Source organism: Mizuhopecten yessoensis, unplaced genomic scaffold (genome assembly GCF_002113885.1).
Source record: "Mizuhopecten yessoensis strain PY_sf001 unplaced genomic scaffold, ASM211388v2 scaffold4843, whole genome shotgun sequence".
In the NCBI taxonomy this organism is placed as follows: domain Eukaryota; kingdom Metazoa; phylum Mollusca; class Bivalvia; order Pectinida; family Pectinidae; genus Mizuhopecten; species Mizuhopecten yessoensis.
In genome coordinates, this window is record NW_018405749.1 from 143,483 (window position 1) to 161,057 (window position 17,575).

Here is a 17,575-nt window from a genome sequence, read left to right on the forward strand (position 1 = left end):
AGTATATAATACACTGTCCCGGGGACCAATTTATAGTATATAATACACTGTCCCGGGGACCAATTTATAGTATATAATACACTGTCCCGGGGACCAATTTATAGTATATAATACACTGTCCCGGGGACCAATTTATAGTATATAATACACTGTCCCGGGGACCAATTTATAGTATATAATACACTGTCCCGGGGACCAATTTATAGTATATAATACACTGTCCCGGGGACCAATTTATAGTATATAATACACTGTCCCGGGGACCAATTTATAGTATATAATACACTGTCCCGGGGACCAATTTATAGTATATAATACACTGTCCCGGGGACCAATTTATAGTATATAATACACTGTCCCGGGGACCAATTTATAGTATATAATACACTGTCCCGGGGACCAATTTATTGTATATAATACACTGTCCCGGGGACCAATTTATAGTATATAATACACTGTCCCGGGGACCAATTTATTGTAACGAACCCACTGGACTGGAGGACTATTTTCAGTAAATAACACATTTGACTAAGGAACTACATATTCATACACTAACATAGTTAACTCGATATGGTATATAAACAGTGTAGTGTATGCCGTTACATGGTTAACTTATATGAGTGTTAGCTAGGGTATTGATCGCTACATTGTAGCTTAATTGGCGTGATTAACCATAGTTTACTAAGAAGAGTGTTAGGCTACAATGTATGCATAATTAACTAATTTGAATGCTATGTTATGTAGTTTAAGTTAGATGGGGGATTAGGGTATTTATAGTTAACTAAGATAATATTTTATGCTTTTGGTTGTTACTTAAGATAATGTTTTGGCTATTGATCGTACATTAACCTTATTGTTCAGGTAATACTCGTGACCTTATATTGTTAACTGAGGCGATGTTTTACTTTGTAACTAAGGTCAGGTTAAGTCTATTTATAGTTCAAATAATGGGAGTTAAGACATTTTGGCTAATTAAGATAAAAATAATTCTATTTATCGTTAGCAAATTTGAATATTATGGCATTTAACTTAGAAAGATAATATAGGATCAATATCGTTATCAGTTTCTGATTCGCGCATTGTCGTATTCAAAACTTTAGATACCTTGTCTTGCATTCTCTGTTTTCGCATAGCCAAGCGCCAGACACTATACAACACTCATAGCCAAGCGCTAGACACTATACAACACTCATACCATTCAGCAATTTACTATAATTTGAAACAGTGCTTTCTTTATAATTGACTATATCCATATAACAATGTCGAATACGGATGTAGCCCCAATGTGGTACATATGTAACCATGGTTCGCGCCCTGCTCACCAGTATACGTACCTGAGGTTGCCGCTGGGGTAGTAGTGAGTGTGATAGCTACAAGTAAATAGCCGTAAAAGTTTAAAACAAAGAACATCATTAAAATATATATCAAAGCTAAAACTGATATCAGTTTTGTGATAAGTCAGAAAACCAAATGTTTAGGTTATTATAATACAAATTTAATGACCGGTCAAGGGAGGACTAGTCAGCAAATACAATATTATATCATCTCGTATTATAATCATCATAAACACATATAAGAGTAATGTAAAATAAAACAAGACAGCGTATACCGATATATAATACGTATCACAGTATGACGGAGTGGGGAAAACAGAAGATACATGTATCACAGTATGACGGAGTGGGGAAAACAGAAGATACACGTATTACCGTATGACGGAGTGGGGGAAACAGAAGATACATGTATCACCGTAAGAGGTAGTGGGAGAGACCGAAGATCGAGTTTCACAGTATTAGGTCGTGGGAGAGACAGAAGATACACGTATTACAGTATGAGGTAGTGGGGAAGACACAAGATACACGTGTTAATGTACCGTATGACGGAGTGTGGAAAACAGAAGATACATGTATCACAGTATGAGGTAGTGGGAGAGACAGAAGATACACGTATAACAGTATGAGGTAGTGGGGAAGACACAAGATACATGTATAACAGTGTAAGGTAGTGGGAGAGACAAAAGATACAAGTTTCACAGTATGAGGTAGTGGGAGATATAGAAGATACACGTATTACAGTATGAGATAGTGGGGAAGACACAAGATACACGTATCACAGTATGACGGAGTGGGGAAATCAGAAGATACACGTATCACAGTATGAGGTAGTGGGAGAGACAGAAGATACACGTATTACAGTATGAGGTAGCGGGGAAGACACAAGATACACGTATCACAGTATTAGGTAGTGGGGGAGGTATAATATACATTTATCACAGTATGAGGAAGTGGGAGAGACAGATGAAACACGTATTACAGTATGAGATAGGGGGGAAGACACAAGATACACGCATCACAGTATGACGGAGCGGGGAAATCAGAAGATACACGTATAACAGTATGTGGTAGGGGGAGAGACAAAAGATACATGTATAACAGGGTAAGGTAGTGGGAGAGATAGAAGATACATGTATCACCGTAAGAGGTAGTGGGAGATATAGAAGATACACGTATAACAGTATGTGGTAGTGGGAGAGACAAAAGATACATGTATAACAGTGTAAGGTAGTGGGAGAGACAGAAGATACAAGTTTCACAGTATTAGGTTGTGGATGAGACAGAAGATACACGTATTACAGTATGAGGTAGTGGGGAAGACACAAGATACACGTATCACAGTATTAGGTAGTGGGGGAGATATAATATACATGTATCACAGTATGAGGTGGTTGGAGGAGATATAATATACATGTATCACAGTATGAGGTAGTTGGGGGGGATATAATATACATGTATCACAGTATAAGGCAATGGGGGAGATATAATATACATGTATCACAACATGAGGTAGTTGGGGAGATATAATATACATGTATCACAGTATGAGGTAGTTGGAGGAGATCTAATATACATGTATCACAGTATAAGGTAGTGGGGGAGATATAATATACACGTATCACATTATGAGGTAATGGGGGAGATATAATATACATGTATCACAACATGAGGTAGTTGGGGAGATATAATCTACACGTATCACAGTATGAGGCAATGGGGGAGATATAATATACATCTATCACAGTATGAGGTAGTGGGGGAGATATAATATACATGTATCACAACATGAGGTAGTTGGGGAGATATAATCTACACCTATCACAGTATGAGGCAATGGGGGAGATATAATATACATCTATCACAGTATGAGGTAGTGGGGGAGATATAATATACATGTATCACAGTATGAAGTAGTGGGGCAGATATAATATACACGTATCACAGTATGAGGCAATGAGGGAGATATACTATACACGTATCACAGTATGAGGTAATGGGGGAGATATAATATACATGTATTACAGTATGAGGTAGTGGGGGAGATATAATATACATGTATTACAGTATGAGGTAGTGGGGGAGATATAATATACACGTATCACAGTATGAGGCAATGGGGGAGATATAATATACATCTATCACATTATGAGGCAATGGGGGAGATATAATATACATGTATCACAGTATAAGGTAGTGGGGGAGATATAATATACATGTATCACAGTATGATGTAGTGGGGGAGATATAATATACACGTATCACAGTATGAGGCAATGGGGGAGATAAAATATACATCTATCACAGTATGAGGCAATGGGGGAGATATAATATACACGTATCACAAAAAGAGGCAATGGGGGAGATATAATATACATCTAACACAGTATGAGGCAATGGGGGAGATAAATATACATGTATTACAGTATGAGGTAGTGGAGGAGATATAATATACATGTATCACAATATGAAGTAGTGGAGGAGATATACTATACATGTATCACAACATGAGGTGGTGGGGGATATATAATATACATGCATCACAACATGAGGTGGTGGGGGAAATATAATATACATGTATCACAACATGAGGTTGTGGGGGATATATAATATACATGTATCACAACATGAGGTGTTGGGGGAGATATAATATACATGTATCACACTATGAGGTAGTGGGGGATATATATTACACATGTATCACAACATGAGGTGGTGGGGGATATATAATATACATGTATCACAACATGAGGGGGTGGGGGATATATAATATACATGTATCACAACATGTGGTGGTGGGGGAGGTATAATATACATGTATCACACTATGAGGTAGTGGGGGATATATATTACACATGTATCACAACATGAGGTGGTGGGGGATATATAATATACATGCATCACAACATGAAGTAGTCGGGGAGGTATGATATACATGTATCACACTATGAGGTAGTGGGGGATATATATTACACATGTATCACAACATGAGGTGGTGGGGGAGGTATAATATACATGTATCACAACATGAGGTAGCTGGAGGAGATATAATATACATGTATCACAGCATGAGGTGGTTGGGGAGATGTAATATACATGTATCACAACATGAGGTGGTGGGGGAGGTATAATATACATGTATCACAGTATGAGGTAGTGGGGGAGAAATAATATACATGTATCACAACATGAAGTAGTGGAGGAGAAATAATATACATGTATCACAACATGAGGTGGGGGGGGATATATAATATACATGTATCACAACATGTGGTGGTGGGGGAGGTATAATATACATGTATCACAACATGAGGTAGTTGGAGGAGATATAATATACATGTATCACCGTATGAGGTAGTTGGAGGAGATATAATATACAATATAATATACATGTATCACAGTATAAGGTAATGGGGGAGATATAATATACATGTATCACAGTATGATGTGGTGGGGGAGATGTAATATACATGTATCACAACATGAGGTGGGGGGGGATATATAATATACATGTATCACAACATGATGTGGTGGGGGAGATATAATATACATGTATCACAGTATGAGGTATAATATACATGTATCACAGTATAAGGTAATGGGGGAGATATAATATACATGTATTACAGTATGAGTTAATGGGGAGATATAATATACATGCATCACAACATGAGGTGGTGGGGGAAATATAATATACATGTATCACAACATGAGGCAGTGGGGGAGATAAATATACATGTATCACAACATGAAGTAGTCGGGGAGGTATGATATACATGTATCACACTATGAGGTAGTGGGGGATATGTAATATACATGTATCACAGTATGAGGCAATGGGGGAGATAAAATATACATCTATCACAGTATGAGGCAATGGGGAGATATAATATACACGTATCACAGAAAGAGGCAATGGGGGAGATATAATATACATCTAACACAGGATGAGGCAATGGGGGAGATAAATATACATGTATCACAACATGCAGTAGTGGAGGAGATATAATATACATGTATCACAGTATAAGGTAATGGGGGAGATATAATATACATGTATCACAATATGAGGTAGTGGGGGATATATACTATACATGTATCACAACATGAGGTGGTGGGGGATATATAATATACATGTATCACAACATGAAGTAGTCGGGGAGGTATAATATACATGTATCACACTATGAGGTAGTGGGGGATATATATTATACATGTATCACAACATGAGGTGGTGGGGGAGATGTAATATACATGTATCACAGTATGAGATAGTGGGGAAGACACAAGATACACGTATCACAGTATTAGGTAGTGGGGGAGATATAATACACATGTATCACACTATGAGGTAGCGGGGGATATATATTATACATGTATCACAACATGAGGAGGTGGGGAAGATATAATATACACGTATCACACTATAAGGTAGTGGGGGAGATATAATTTACATGTATCACAATATGAGGTAGTGGGGGAGATAAAATATACATGTATCACAGTATGAGGTGGTGGGGAGATATACTATACATGTACACGTGTTAATGTACCGTATGACGGAGCGTGGAAAACAGCAGATACATGTATCACAGTATGAGGGAAGATATTATATACACGTATCACACTATGAGGTAGTGGGGGAGACATAATATACATGTATCACACTATCAGGTAGTGGGGGATATATATTACACATGTATCACAACATGAGGTTTTGGGGAAGATATAATATACACGTATCACACTATAAGGTAGTGGGGGAGATATAATATTCATGTATCACAACATGAGGTGGTGGGGGAGGTATAATATGTGGTGGGGGATATATAATATAAATGTATCACAACATGAGGTGGTGGGGAAGATATAATATACACGTATCACAGTATGAGGCAATGGGGGAGATAAAATATACATGTATCACAGTATGAGGTGGTTGGGGAGATGTAATATACATGTATCACACTATTAGGTAGTGGGGGAGATATAATACACATGTATCACACTATGAGGTAGTGGGGGAGATAGGTGGGGGAGATGTAATATACATGTATCACACTATGAGGCAGTGGGGGATATATATTATACATGTACCACAACATGAGGTGGTGGGGGAGGTATACTATACATGTATCACAACATGAAGTAGTGATGGAGATATAATATACATGTATAACACTATGAGATACATGTATCACAACATGAGATGGTGGGGGAGATGTAATATACATGTATCACAGTATAAGGGAATGGGGGGGATTTAATATACATGTATCACAGTATAAGGTAATGGGGGAGATATAATTTACATGTATCACAACATGAAGCAGTGGAGGAGATATAATATACATGTATTGGTGGGGGATATATAATATAAATGTATCACAACATGAGGTGGAGGGGGAGATATACTATACATGTACACGTGTTAATGTACCGTATGACGGAGCGTGGAAAACAGCAGATACATGTATCACAGTATGAGGGAAGATATTATATACACGTATCACACTATGAGGTAGTGGGGGAGACATAATATACATGTATCACACTATGAGGTAGTTGGGGAGATATACTATACATGTATTACAGTATGAGTTAATGGGGAGATATAATATACATGTAACACAACATGAGGTGGTGGGGGAGGTATACTATACATGTATCACAACATGATGTGGTGGGGGATATATAATATGCATGTATCACAACATGAAGTAGTCGGGGAGGTATATTATACATGTATCACACTATGAGGCAGTGGGGGATATATATTATACATGTATCACAACATGAAGTAGTGATGGAGATATAATATACATGTATTGGTGGGGGATATATAATATAAATGTATCACAACATGAGGTGGGGGGGGATATATAATATACATGTATCAGAACAGGGGGTGGTGGGGGATATATAATATGCATGTATCACAACATGAGGTGGTGGGGTATATATAATATACATGTATCAAAACATGAAGTAGTCGGGGAGGGATAATATACATGTATCACAGTATGATGTAGGGGGGGAGATATAATATACACGTATCACAATATTAGGTAGTGGGGGAGATATAATATCCATGTATCACAACATGAGGTGGAGGGGGAGATATACTATACATGTACACGTGTTAATGTACCGTATGACGGAGCGTGGAAAACAGCAGATACATGTATCACAGTATGAGGTAATGGGGGAGATATACTATACATGTATTACAATATGAGGTAGTGGGGGAGATAAAATATACATCTATCACGGTATGAGGCAATGGGGGAGATAAAATATACATGTATCACAGTATAAGGTAGTTGGGGAGATATAATATACATATATTACAGGATGAGGTAGTGGGGGAGATATATTATACATGTATCACAACATGATGTGGTGGGGGAGATATAATATACGTGTATCACAGTATAAGGTAGTGGGGGATATATAATATACATGCATCACAACATGAGGTGGTGGGGGTGGTATAATATACATGTATCACAATAGGAGGTGGTGGGGGAGGTATAATATGTGGTGGGGGATATATAATATAAATGTATCACAACATGAGGTGGGGGGGGATATATAATATACATGTATTACAGTATGAGGTAGTGGGGGAGATAAAATATACATGTATCACAGTATAAGGGAATGGGGGGGATTTAATATACATGTATCACAGTATGAGGGAAGATATTATATACACGTATCACACTATGAGGTAGTGGGGGAGGTATAATTTACAAGTATCACAACATGAAGTAGTGATGGAGATATAATATACATGTATTGGTGGGGGATATATAATATACCTGTATCACAGTATGAAGTAGTGGGGGAGATATAATATTCATGTATCACAACATGAGGTGGGGGGGGATATATAATATACATGTGTCACAGCATGAAGTAGTCGGGGAGGTATATTATACATGTATCACACTATGAGGTAGTTGGGGATATATATTATACATGTACCACAACATGAGGTGGTGGGGGAGGTATCATATACATGTATCACAACATGATGTGGTGGGGGATATATAATATGCATGTATCACAACATGAAGTAGTGATGGAGATATAATATACATGTATAACACTATGAGATACATGTATCACAACATGAGGAGGTGGGGGAGATGTAATATACATGTATCACACTACGAGGTAGTGGGGGAGATATAATATACATGTATCACAGTATGAGTTAATGGGGGAGATAAAGTATACATGTATCACAATATGAAGTAGTGGAGGAGATATAATATACATGTATCACAACATGAGGTGGTGGGGGATATATAATATACATGTATCACAGTATGAAGTAGTGGGGGAGATAAAATATACATCTATCACAGTATAAGGTAGTGGGGGAGATACACTATACATGTATCACAGTATGAGGTAGTGGGGGAGATAAAATATACATGTATCACAGTATGAGGTAGTGGGGGAGATATAATATACATATATTACAGTATGAGGTAGTTGGGGAGATATAATATACATGTATCACAGTATGAATTAGTGGGGGAGATAAAATATACATCTATCACAGTATGAGGCAATGGGGGAGATATAATATACATGTATCACAGTATGAATTAGTGGGGGAGATAAAATATACATCTATCACAGTATAAGGTAGTGGGGGAGATATACTATACATGTATCACAGTATGAAGTAGTGGGGGAGATAAAATATACATCTATCACAGTATGAGGCAATGGGGGAGATATAATATACATGTATCACAGTATGAGGTAATGGGGGAGATATACTATACATGTATCACAATATGAAGTAGGGGGGGAGATATACTATACATGTATCACAATATGAGGTGGTGGGGGAGATAATATACATGTATCACACTATGAGGTAGTGGGGGAGATATAATATACATGTGTTACAGTATGAGGTAGTGGGGGAGATATAATATACATGTATGACAGTATGAGGTAGTGGGGGAGATATAATATACATGTGTTACAGTATGAGGTAGTGGGGGAGATATAATATACATCTATCACAGTATGAGGTAATGGGGGAGATATACTATACATGTATCACAATATGAAGTAGTGGGGGAGATATACTATACATGTATCACAATATGAGGTGGTGGGGGAGATATAATATACATGTATCACAGTATAAGGTAGTTGGGGAGATATAATATACATGTATCACAATATTAGGTAGTTGGGCAGTATGTACATCAGTGATAAATAAAAGGGCTTTTGTTTAACTGTTAGATGGGTAGTGCATCGTTTTTATTGCTTTATTGAAAGTATGGAAGGAAACTCTTGATACATAACTATAGTATTATAGTGTTGGCTGAAGTCTTCGATCCCCAGAAAAGCACATATATTGCACAAGACGTATTGGTCAGACACTTCCTTAAATTAACCCCGTATATTTGGTCGTAACATTGAAAAATCACGGCACAAAATGTAGATATCAAAGCAGAAATAGATTATAAATCGAATAAAAGTCCGCCGCCTTTTTTACGCGTTCTCATCTGGCGTCGAGAACTAACTCGTCTAATTAAGAAAACGGCACCGATATATTACGAAGTCTAACACCTTCATCTCGTCCTAATCAAACGGTCACACCCGAGGCTTTCCCAGGAGGGGCAGGTGTCACATCATAGGACTTGTGTCTTCGTATTCCCGTGAGTATGTCTGTCCACTAATGAAAGGGATCAGATATGTGCAAATGTCATGGCCGGATTTTGTTCAGCTGTGACTTGTTCCCTTTAGCGGATCTACGATAATGCACTGACACAAACAATATTTACACACGACACATCTTAATTCGTGTACATTAATGATACGTGAAACCAAATGTACAGAAAGTAAGACACTTTTTAACGAAAGTCAAAAGAGGAGTAGAACAGTAACGGATACTCATAGAAATATTCACGTCTCAATGACACAATGTGTTGAGTGCATTAAGAACAACAGTTTTATTGCCGCAAGATCGCAGCTTGACCGATGTTTTTGTTTCTCTAAAAGCAGTCATATGACAATAATACATATACGTTGATGATTTTCATTTTTTCAAATTTTCCTCACATAGTTCGCAACATCAGTGTCATATAAACTTTTCAACTCTAAATCACACTACTACTAATAAATCAATTAAAAAGGGAGGAGGAAGTCGAAGGGTCGACAAAATCATAATTCGATCTCAAAATCGATAAAACTAGGGCAACACATAAACAAAGGAAACATCATCATGTAAACATATTGAAAAAGTACGAGGAGAATGAGAACAGGTAATCCGCGAGGGTTTCCTGCTTCATCTACGTCACTCGTCATGTAAATGAAGGCCAAACCCAAGTAATGCTATTTCATTATAACGTAAACAGGGGTAGCGACAACAAAACAACCAAGCATGGCAATGAGCATAATCAAAACCAGCGACCGTCATATCACACAGAGAAATAGCAGATTGCCCAGCTAGGTCATGATGGCGACAAAACAAACTTGACCATACAGTGTAGTCGTCAACAACCGGAATCCTTTGGAAAACCTATGTTGTAAATTTTTCCGTCAGCAGTCAACATTTATCACAGAAGTCATGATATTCGGAGCACTCTCGAATATGGAATCACAACTGCGACATGCAAAACACAGCAAGTAATGAAATCCTGGATGTTACTATCAAGAAAGGGAAAAGCCAGAATAGGAAAGTCGAAATCGTCCCACTTATCGTACAGCTTAGTAGTAAGCGGCCATGTTGGTAGGATTGGAAGTATAGATCGAGGGACACAGCTGTAGTAAAAGCGTCCGTAGTTTCCTACAATCGATGTGGTCAATAAACGTCTTGCTATTTAAAGACAGCACATCGTCGGTTATCTAATTGTGAAATTGAAGGACTTGGCTAGGTTTTTGTTTCCAGTTCTAAGACGCTCGTCAATAAATTCAGCTTCATATAAAAATCAAAAACAAATCGGCTAGGGGAGAGTGTACTTTGTTCCAATTGGAATGCCTATACAGTCTGCTGAACATCTTACCACTGAACTCACCAAGGAATATTGTCAACCAGAAACTCAATCATTTCACTTTGGCATTTGTTGTGCTTTTAAAGAAATATGCTCCAGAATAACAAACGACCATGAAGTTACGTCGCCAGTCATTAATGTGCCTGGTAATCTCGTTCTCACTACACCAGTTGTCATCTTGAGAAAGTGACGTTACTGTGACTACGATTTACCTGGCTAGTACCCTTCCGTAAAGATAACTTGGTCTCGTTCACCTGTAAGGATCGCCGTGTAAATCTTTCCCATATCCATATTTAGATGAATACATCGATTTTGAGTTCGATTTACGGTTTCACACTTCCGTAGTCTCCTGTTTTTCCATACAAGCGCATACATAGTAGCAGCCTTGTTTAAGTCTGAACTTAGCTGTAGAGGCAAAAACCCACCTATTTCATGTTATAACAAGGTAGGTAAAGGAGAGAGGAAAGTGTTTTTGTGGAATTCGCGAGAAAGCGTTTTTAATACACCGTATTCAGCTACGACGCATTACCACGGTTTTGATTTTTTTTTTCCAGTTTTGTGACGGGAGTGCTTCGTGCATATTCAACAAGGGTACCTATTGTAACGGGAGGGCTACATGTATATACTCCTTGAGTACCTATTGTAACGGGAGGGCTACATGTATATACTCCTTGGGTACCTGTTGTAACAGGAGGGCTACATGTATATACTCCTTGGGTACCTATTGTAACGGGAGGGCTACATGTATATACTCCTTGGTTACCTATTGTAACGGGAGGGCTACATGTATATACTCCTTGGGTACCTATTGTAACAGGAGGGCTACATGTATATACTCCTTTGGTACCTATTGAACGGGTGTGATTTCATTCTTTGGGTGCCTAATGTAACAGATGTGCTATTTGTGCCTTATGTTTACATTCTTTATGCTTGAAACCATGGTGTAGTTTGATTCCTATCCGCTGTGAAGCCGCACTTTTAGCATTTTTACATATGTATAATGCTAAATTAAATGAACATTAAACATTATTGCATTCCTGTTTAAGATGAAATAGTTCTTTAAACACTTCATAACAGCATATTACGTGTAATATTCTACAAATTGAGTTTTGAAATTAAACATTTTTATGTTTGTGTTGCTGTCACTCTAGATCTGTTGCTAGGATCTCCAAAGGCAGTTCCACATTTTCCCGCGAAATAAACGCTGTTCTCTCTGCTACATTGCCAACATTTGTAAATGAAGAAAAAGAGCTGTATTATTTTATTTGTAATCGCATTGATAACTTTAGAGAATTTAAAAAGTTTAAAAATATAAGTATGTGTTTTACATTTCACGAGGCACGTTTGGTTTCGGCGCGCTATTTTCCCCCTAAGTACATATTTGGACAGTTGATACATACAGATGTACCGACCTTGAACACGTCTTTTGACGGATGCATATTTGACTTTTATCATGCATTTCTTCTGGTGCGCTATACTTACGTTGAGCATGTATTGTGACGGAGTTTATGTCGGTGGTAAATAAATCGCCGTCCATACGACGCTTGAGTAGTGATAATATGAAATGTTCCGAGTTTGACGTCACACTGATGGCCGGTGAGAATTTGAGGGTGAAGATCACAATGACACTTCCAGACCTGTCAAGAGTTTTCAAAATGTGAAAGATGTATATAGATAGTCAGGACACTGCGATATTCAAAGGCACATCAATTGGTTTTTTAAGGATGAGCTAGGTAGCACTTTATTTACAAGTGGGAAATTAATCGAATACAGTACATAAGATATCCATATACCATGAAATGCCACAATGCAAACTTTTGTTATACCTTCTCTCTCAAACAAAAGGACATAAATAGCTACATCAGCATTTCCCAACTCTTCTATTTCTGGTCCCAAGACGAAAATAGACATAAGAATATGGTTAACATTTAAAGCCATAAGTTTTCAAAATATCGTTTGTAATAAATGACATTAATGTTTTGCAATACGTCAAATTCAAATACATTGTTGTGAAAAGTCACGTTGAGATGAAAAAGCAAAAGTTAAAGAAGGTTTATTTTGGTAAGTCTGACACATTTGGTGGCATTCAGACTCACAGACGGACCCTGCTGACGGAGATGACAGGCGGAGGTCAGGCATACTTACATGATGGATTCTATCTCCGTATGACTATACTCTACACTGTATTTACTGCTTTGAAAAACTAATTTCATCTGAAATGAGGCAAACAAGACTTATTAAACACCAGGGATGGAAAGAATACCAGACATGACCACGTCTCAGGTGGCTAAATCTATTTATCTATCAACTATAAAAATGAGATTTTACTTTATTGCCTAAGATGAAGTTTTGACTCATATTACTAATGCTTTTTTATTGAGTAAATTAATTAAATAAGCAAACTAAATGCAGGCAGTGGACATATGAGGTATCTCCTTGCGTTTTTATTGTTTCATTAAGCAGTCCTGGTGGTTCCATGTCCAAGGATTTAACTAAACCTCTGCCTGAAGGTCAGTAAGCCGTATGTTTGATATGTTTAAGGTAATCTCAAAAACAACATAAAATAATGTTATTTCACTTATAACTAGTTTTACAACATCTAACGATAAATAAATAGGTTTTTAATCACTTTGGATATGAATTCTTTGAATTTGATTGCATACATTTCCCTTATATTCTTATAATAATTTAAACAAAAAGCATCTAAGTTTCTTGTACATTACATAGTATGGATATATGTACGGGCCTGTTAGTATGAGTATGCGTATATAACAAAAACTTATTTAGGGAAACACATGTACCTATAAACATACTGAATTATCTATGGTTACTACACATACAAAACATTGTAATAATGCGACATTGCTAAAACAAACTCAGTGGAGGCATAGTTTTGAAAGACATTTCTTGATGTATAATAAAAAGAACAGGTACTTTCTTAAAGCTTTTATAATTTACATCAAGGCAATCAATAGGAAACTGATGTCAGAGGAATACGGAACAAAAACTCTTTTACTTTTTTACACTAATCAGAAGGGTATTAACCATGAGTTTCCGATACATATTTTTTGCCAACTTGATGGGAACTTTATATGTTTCGGCATCATTTTTGGTTCAATATTAAGAACTTCATTCACTTTTTCAAACAACATTTTCACGTTTGACCTTCAAAATAATCTAGGGAGGCTACAAATGTAAAGGCAATGAATGTGAATCATCAGGCAGGGATAAAATGGCTCATTTATCTGTGTAGCTATCAGTGGTGTCCGGGACAATGGGCCCTCCGAGCACACTCCCTCCGCATAGCCGCTTTACATATAAATTAACAAGGGCCAGGTTTCTTGTACTGGGAACGATTTTGTTAAATCAATCAATACAACCCCGCCCACTTCAACTATCTATATGTTAATCTAGAATTCATACACACACGGTACTCAATTCTTGATTTAGCAATCTGTGACATTATTCATCTCTACAGTTTACACTTTAGTGTTTTTGAAAGACAACGGGTTTGTTTATGTAAAAAACGACATACTTTGAGAAGTAGATGGTCAATGCAGAAATCAGGATTATACTGAAATCACTTTCCTCGTGTCATACGACATATAGAGATTACATAACCATTGATGGCTGTTCATCATATTTATCGATTTTTAGATTGCAAAAACACGCAAGGTTTACCAATTGTTCTTTTGAAGTTCTAAGTTTAAATAATGTGAGATGCTATCTACCATAACCTCTTTAGCGTTGTTTTTCGTCCTTTTACGAAGACAGAATGGAAACGCTCCCTTTTGGCCTCTGGTGTCGACGTGGTTTTGGAAATGATGCGACGTGATCGTTGGCGTTCTATGGTGTCGGTGTGTTTTAAAATATAATGTCCCCACTTTGAATGCATATAATTTTCCAAAATACAATATGATTACCAACCCGGAAGTGCGTTGGAATGAGCATCCAATCAGAATATATTGATATATGAGCACAAACAATCATGATGTTATAATTGCTTTTTGTGACGTCAAGGATGATACCGGTTTCATCAACCAAAACAGGGATATTAGGTTCTGTTCAAGTTGAGCATGATGAAATAGTGGATGCTAATATTTGATGTTGTAAAATTTGATTATGCAAATAAAAACAAAAACTTTTTGTAGTCAACATGTTTTTAAAAAGAAGTACGAAATATGCAGATGTTAAACGATTATCCAGAAAGCAAATATTTCGAATAGTGTCGAACTTTGAACAGCATGGGGCTGTTGGTGATGAAAGAAATATCATGCCTGGGAAGACAAGAAGTGGGAGGGCAGATAATATGCATGAGGAAACTGCGATAGTGACATCTGCACGTTAATTCTCAATATTAGAAAAACAAGGTCGCCATATTTTAAAGAAGGACAGATATTGGTACATTTGTAATATATGGTATCCACACAAGACGAAGCAACCCCGCGCCGCAAAATAAGGGTTGGAATGGTGGTATTGTAGATTTTGGGAACACTTATATTCTGCTCTTCAGCAGTAAGTGCCCACCCCATTCACCTGATTTAAACCCTTTAGACTATCTTTGGTTGGATTACTTAAAGGAACGTGCTTATTTACCACCGCAAGATGATTACAATGCCTTGAACGTAGCAATAAGGAGGCAGAAAAATAGGATTTTGTAAAATTCTGCAAAAGATGTGACCAGGAATTTAAGAGACAGATTGAAACTTATGATAGAGAAAGCAATGGACATTTGGAGTAAATCTTAAAATGGCGCTACACAGGTAAATCATCAAAAGTTAATGATTTTAATGTGATTTTATGAATGAAATTTTTACCTTTTTTTTTACAAACCAATACTATGTATGCTCTCACCCTACACTATATGCCTTACTCCCATGTAACATTTGTAATTAAATTGATTCAGATGCAAAGTGGGGACATGCGTTTTAAAACACCCTGTATTTGAAGTTCACAAGGTTTAAATACTAAATCACAAATTCCAATGAAATTGCTTATTACGTAAGCTTTGCGTATTAATATTCACTGGGTACGTTTGTAACACGAGGACTGAGTTATTCATACAACAGGGTTTAGAAGATAGAAGCTTTTCTATTTTCAATACAAACAATTCGATGGATTCATTGCGAAATTGTAATACACTATAAGGAACACAAAAAAATCAAAATACATAGTACTTACTTTATATAAAAAGGCGTCAGAAAACAAGGTATACGCTTCTGATTCCATGTTACTATAATCATGTTTATATATAGAAAATGGCCCCTCGACAACCCGCAAGCGTCCTCTAAACGTCGTGGACAGGAAGAGCACTGGAAAGCAAGATAGAGTCCATTTGATGAACGATGAAACAAACATGTAAAATGTATTGAACAGATAAAACATTGGACTTACCAGTATACGATTTATTCTGTGAAGGTTTACTCGCATCTACTTAAAGGTTTTGTGCCGAGTTAATTGTAAGACACATATAATTTAATACAAAGGACATATTTCATATTGCTCTTCACTAATGTTAAAGTTTCTATGTAAGTCAAAATAGCATCCGGTTTATATATTATTATATTTCTGAACGAAACGCAAAGTTGCCACAACCTGATTACTGCAGGCTGCCTGATAACCATAACCCTAACCCTGATAAAGGTATCTTAGAAAATATTAATGCATAAAACTGTTGTGACTTATCAATCATGCATTCAAAAGAAATAAGATTTTTTTTAAAATTTTGATTAATACCAAAAATATCAAATATAAAAACTAAAAATCAAAATCAATCCATCTGAAAAAGAAAAATAATAGCCTTCCTTAAATAAACGTCATCCACCTGCGAACATATGGCGCACGTCCTGACATGTTGAATCCTTAATTTTGGTTAGCAGTGAAAGAAGATATTGCTATGTAATCTATGTAATTGATTTGATAATAGGGAACAGTTATCAAGAATGAAAAATAGAACAACATGGGATATAGAAAAAGGACGTCACAGGAAAGATTAGTTACAATTATTCTTAAAAATTCGTCACGGGTTAAAACTGTTGTTCCAAGTCAGGATAAGCAGCTGACAATGGTAGTATGTGGTGATTTTTATTTTTCAACTTCTGGGTGATACGTGAGACATATTGTTTTTGATATGCTTTATACTTACAGACAAAAAAGATCAACATTTTAAAATGTAACATGTAAGGATCTAGCATATATGACGTTTTCCATCTT

General features: G+C 36.7%; 1 protein-coding gene across 1 annotated transcript in view; it reads right to left on the reverse strand.

The window, feature by feature from the left end:
* LOC110449955 (atrial natriuretic peptide-converting enzyme-like) overlaps positions 1–17,575 on the reverse strand; it is a 99,666-nt gene that overhangs the window by 17,587 nt on the left and 64,504 nt on the right. The window contains exons 4-7 of the mRNA XM_021497139.1: positions 16,544–16,674; positions 13,508–13,575; positions 12,845–12,999; positions 1,335–1,370 (exon numbers count right to left, since the gene is read on the reverse strand). Of these exons, the coding sequence (XP_021352814.1) occupies positions 1,335–1,370; positions 12,845–12,999; positions 13,508–13,575; positions 16,544–16,674 (390 nt within the window). The remainder of the gene's footprint in view (positions 1–1,334; positions 1,371–12,844; positions 13,000–13,507; positions 13,576–16,543; positions 16,675–17,575) is intronic.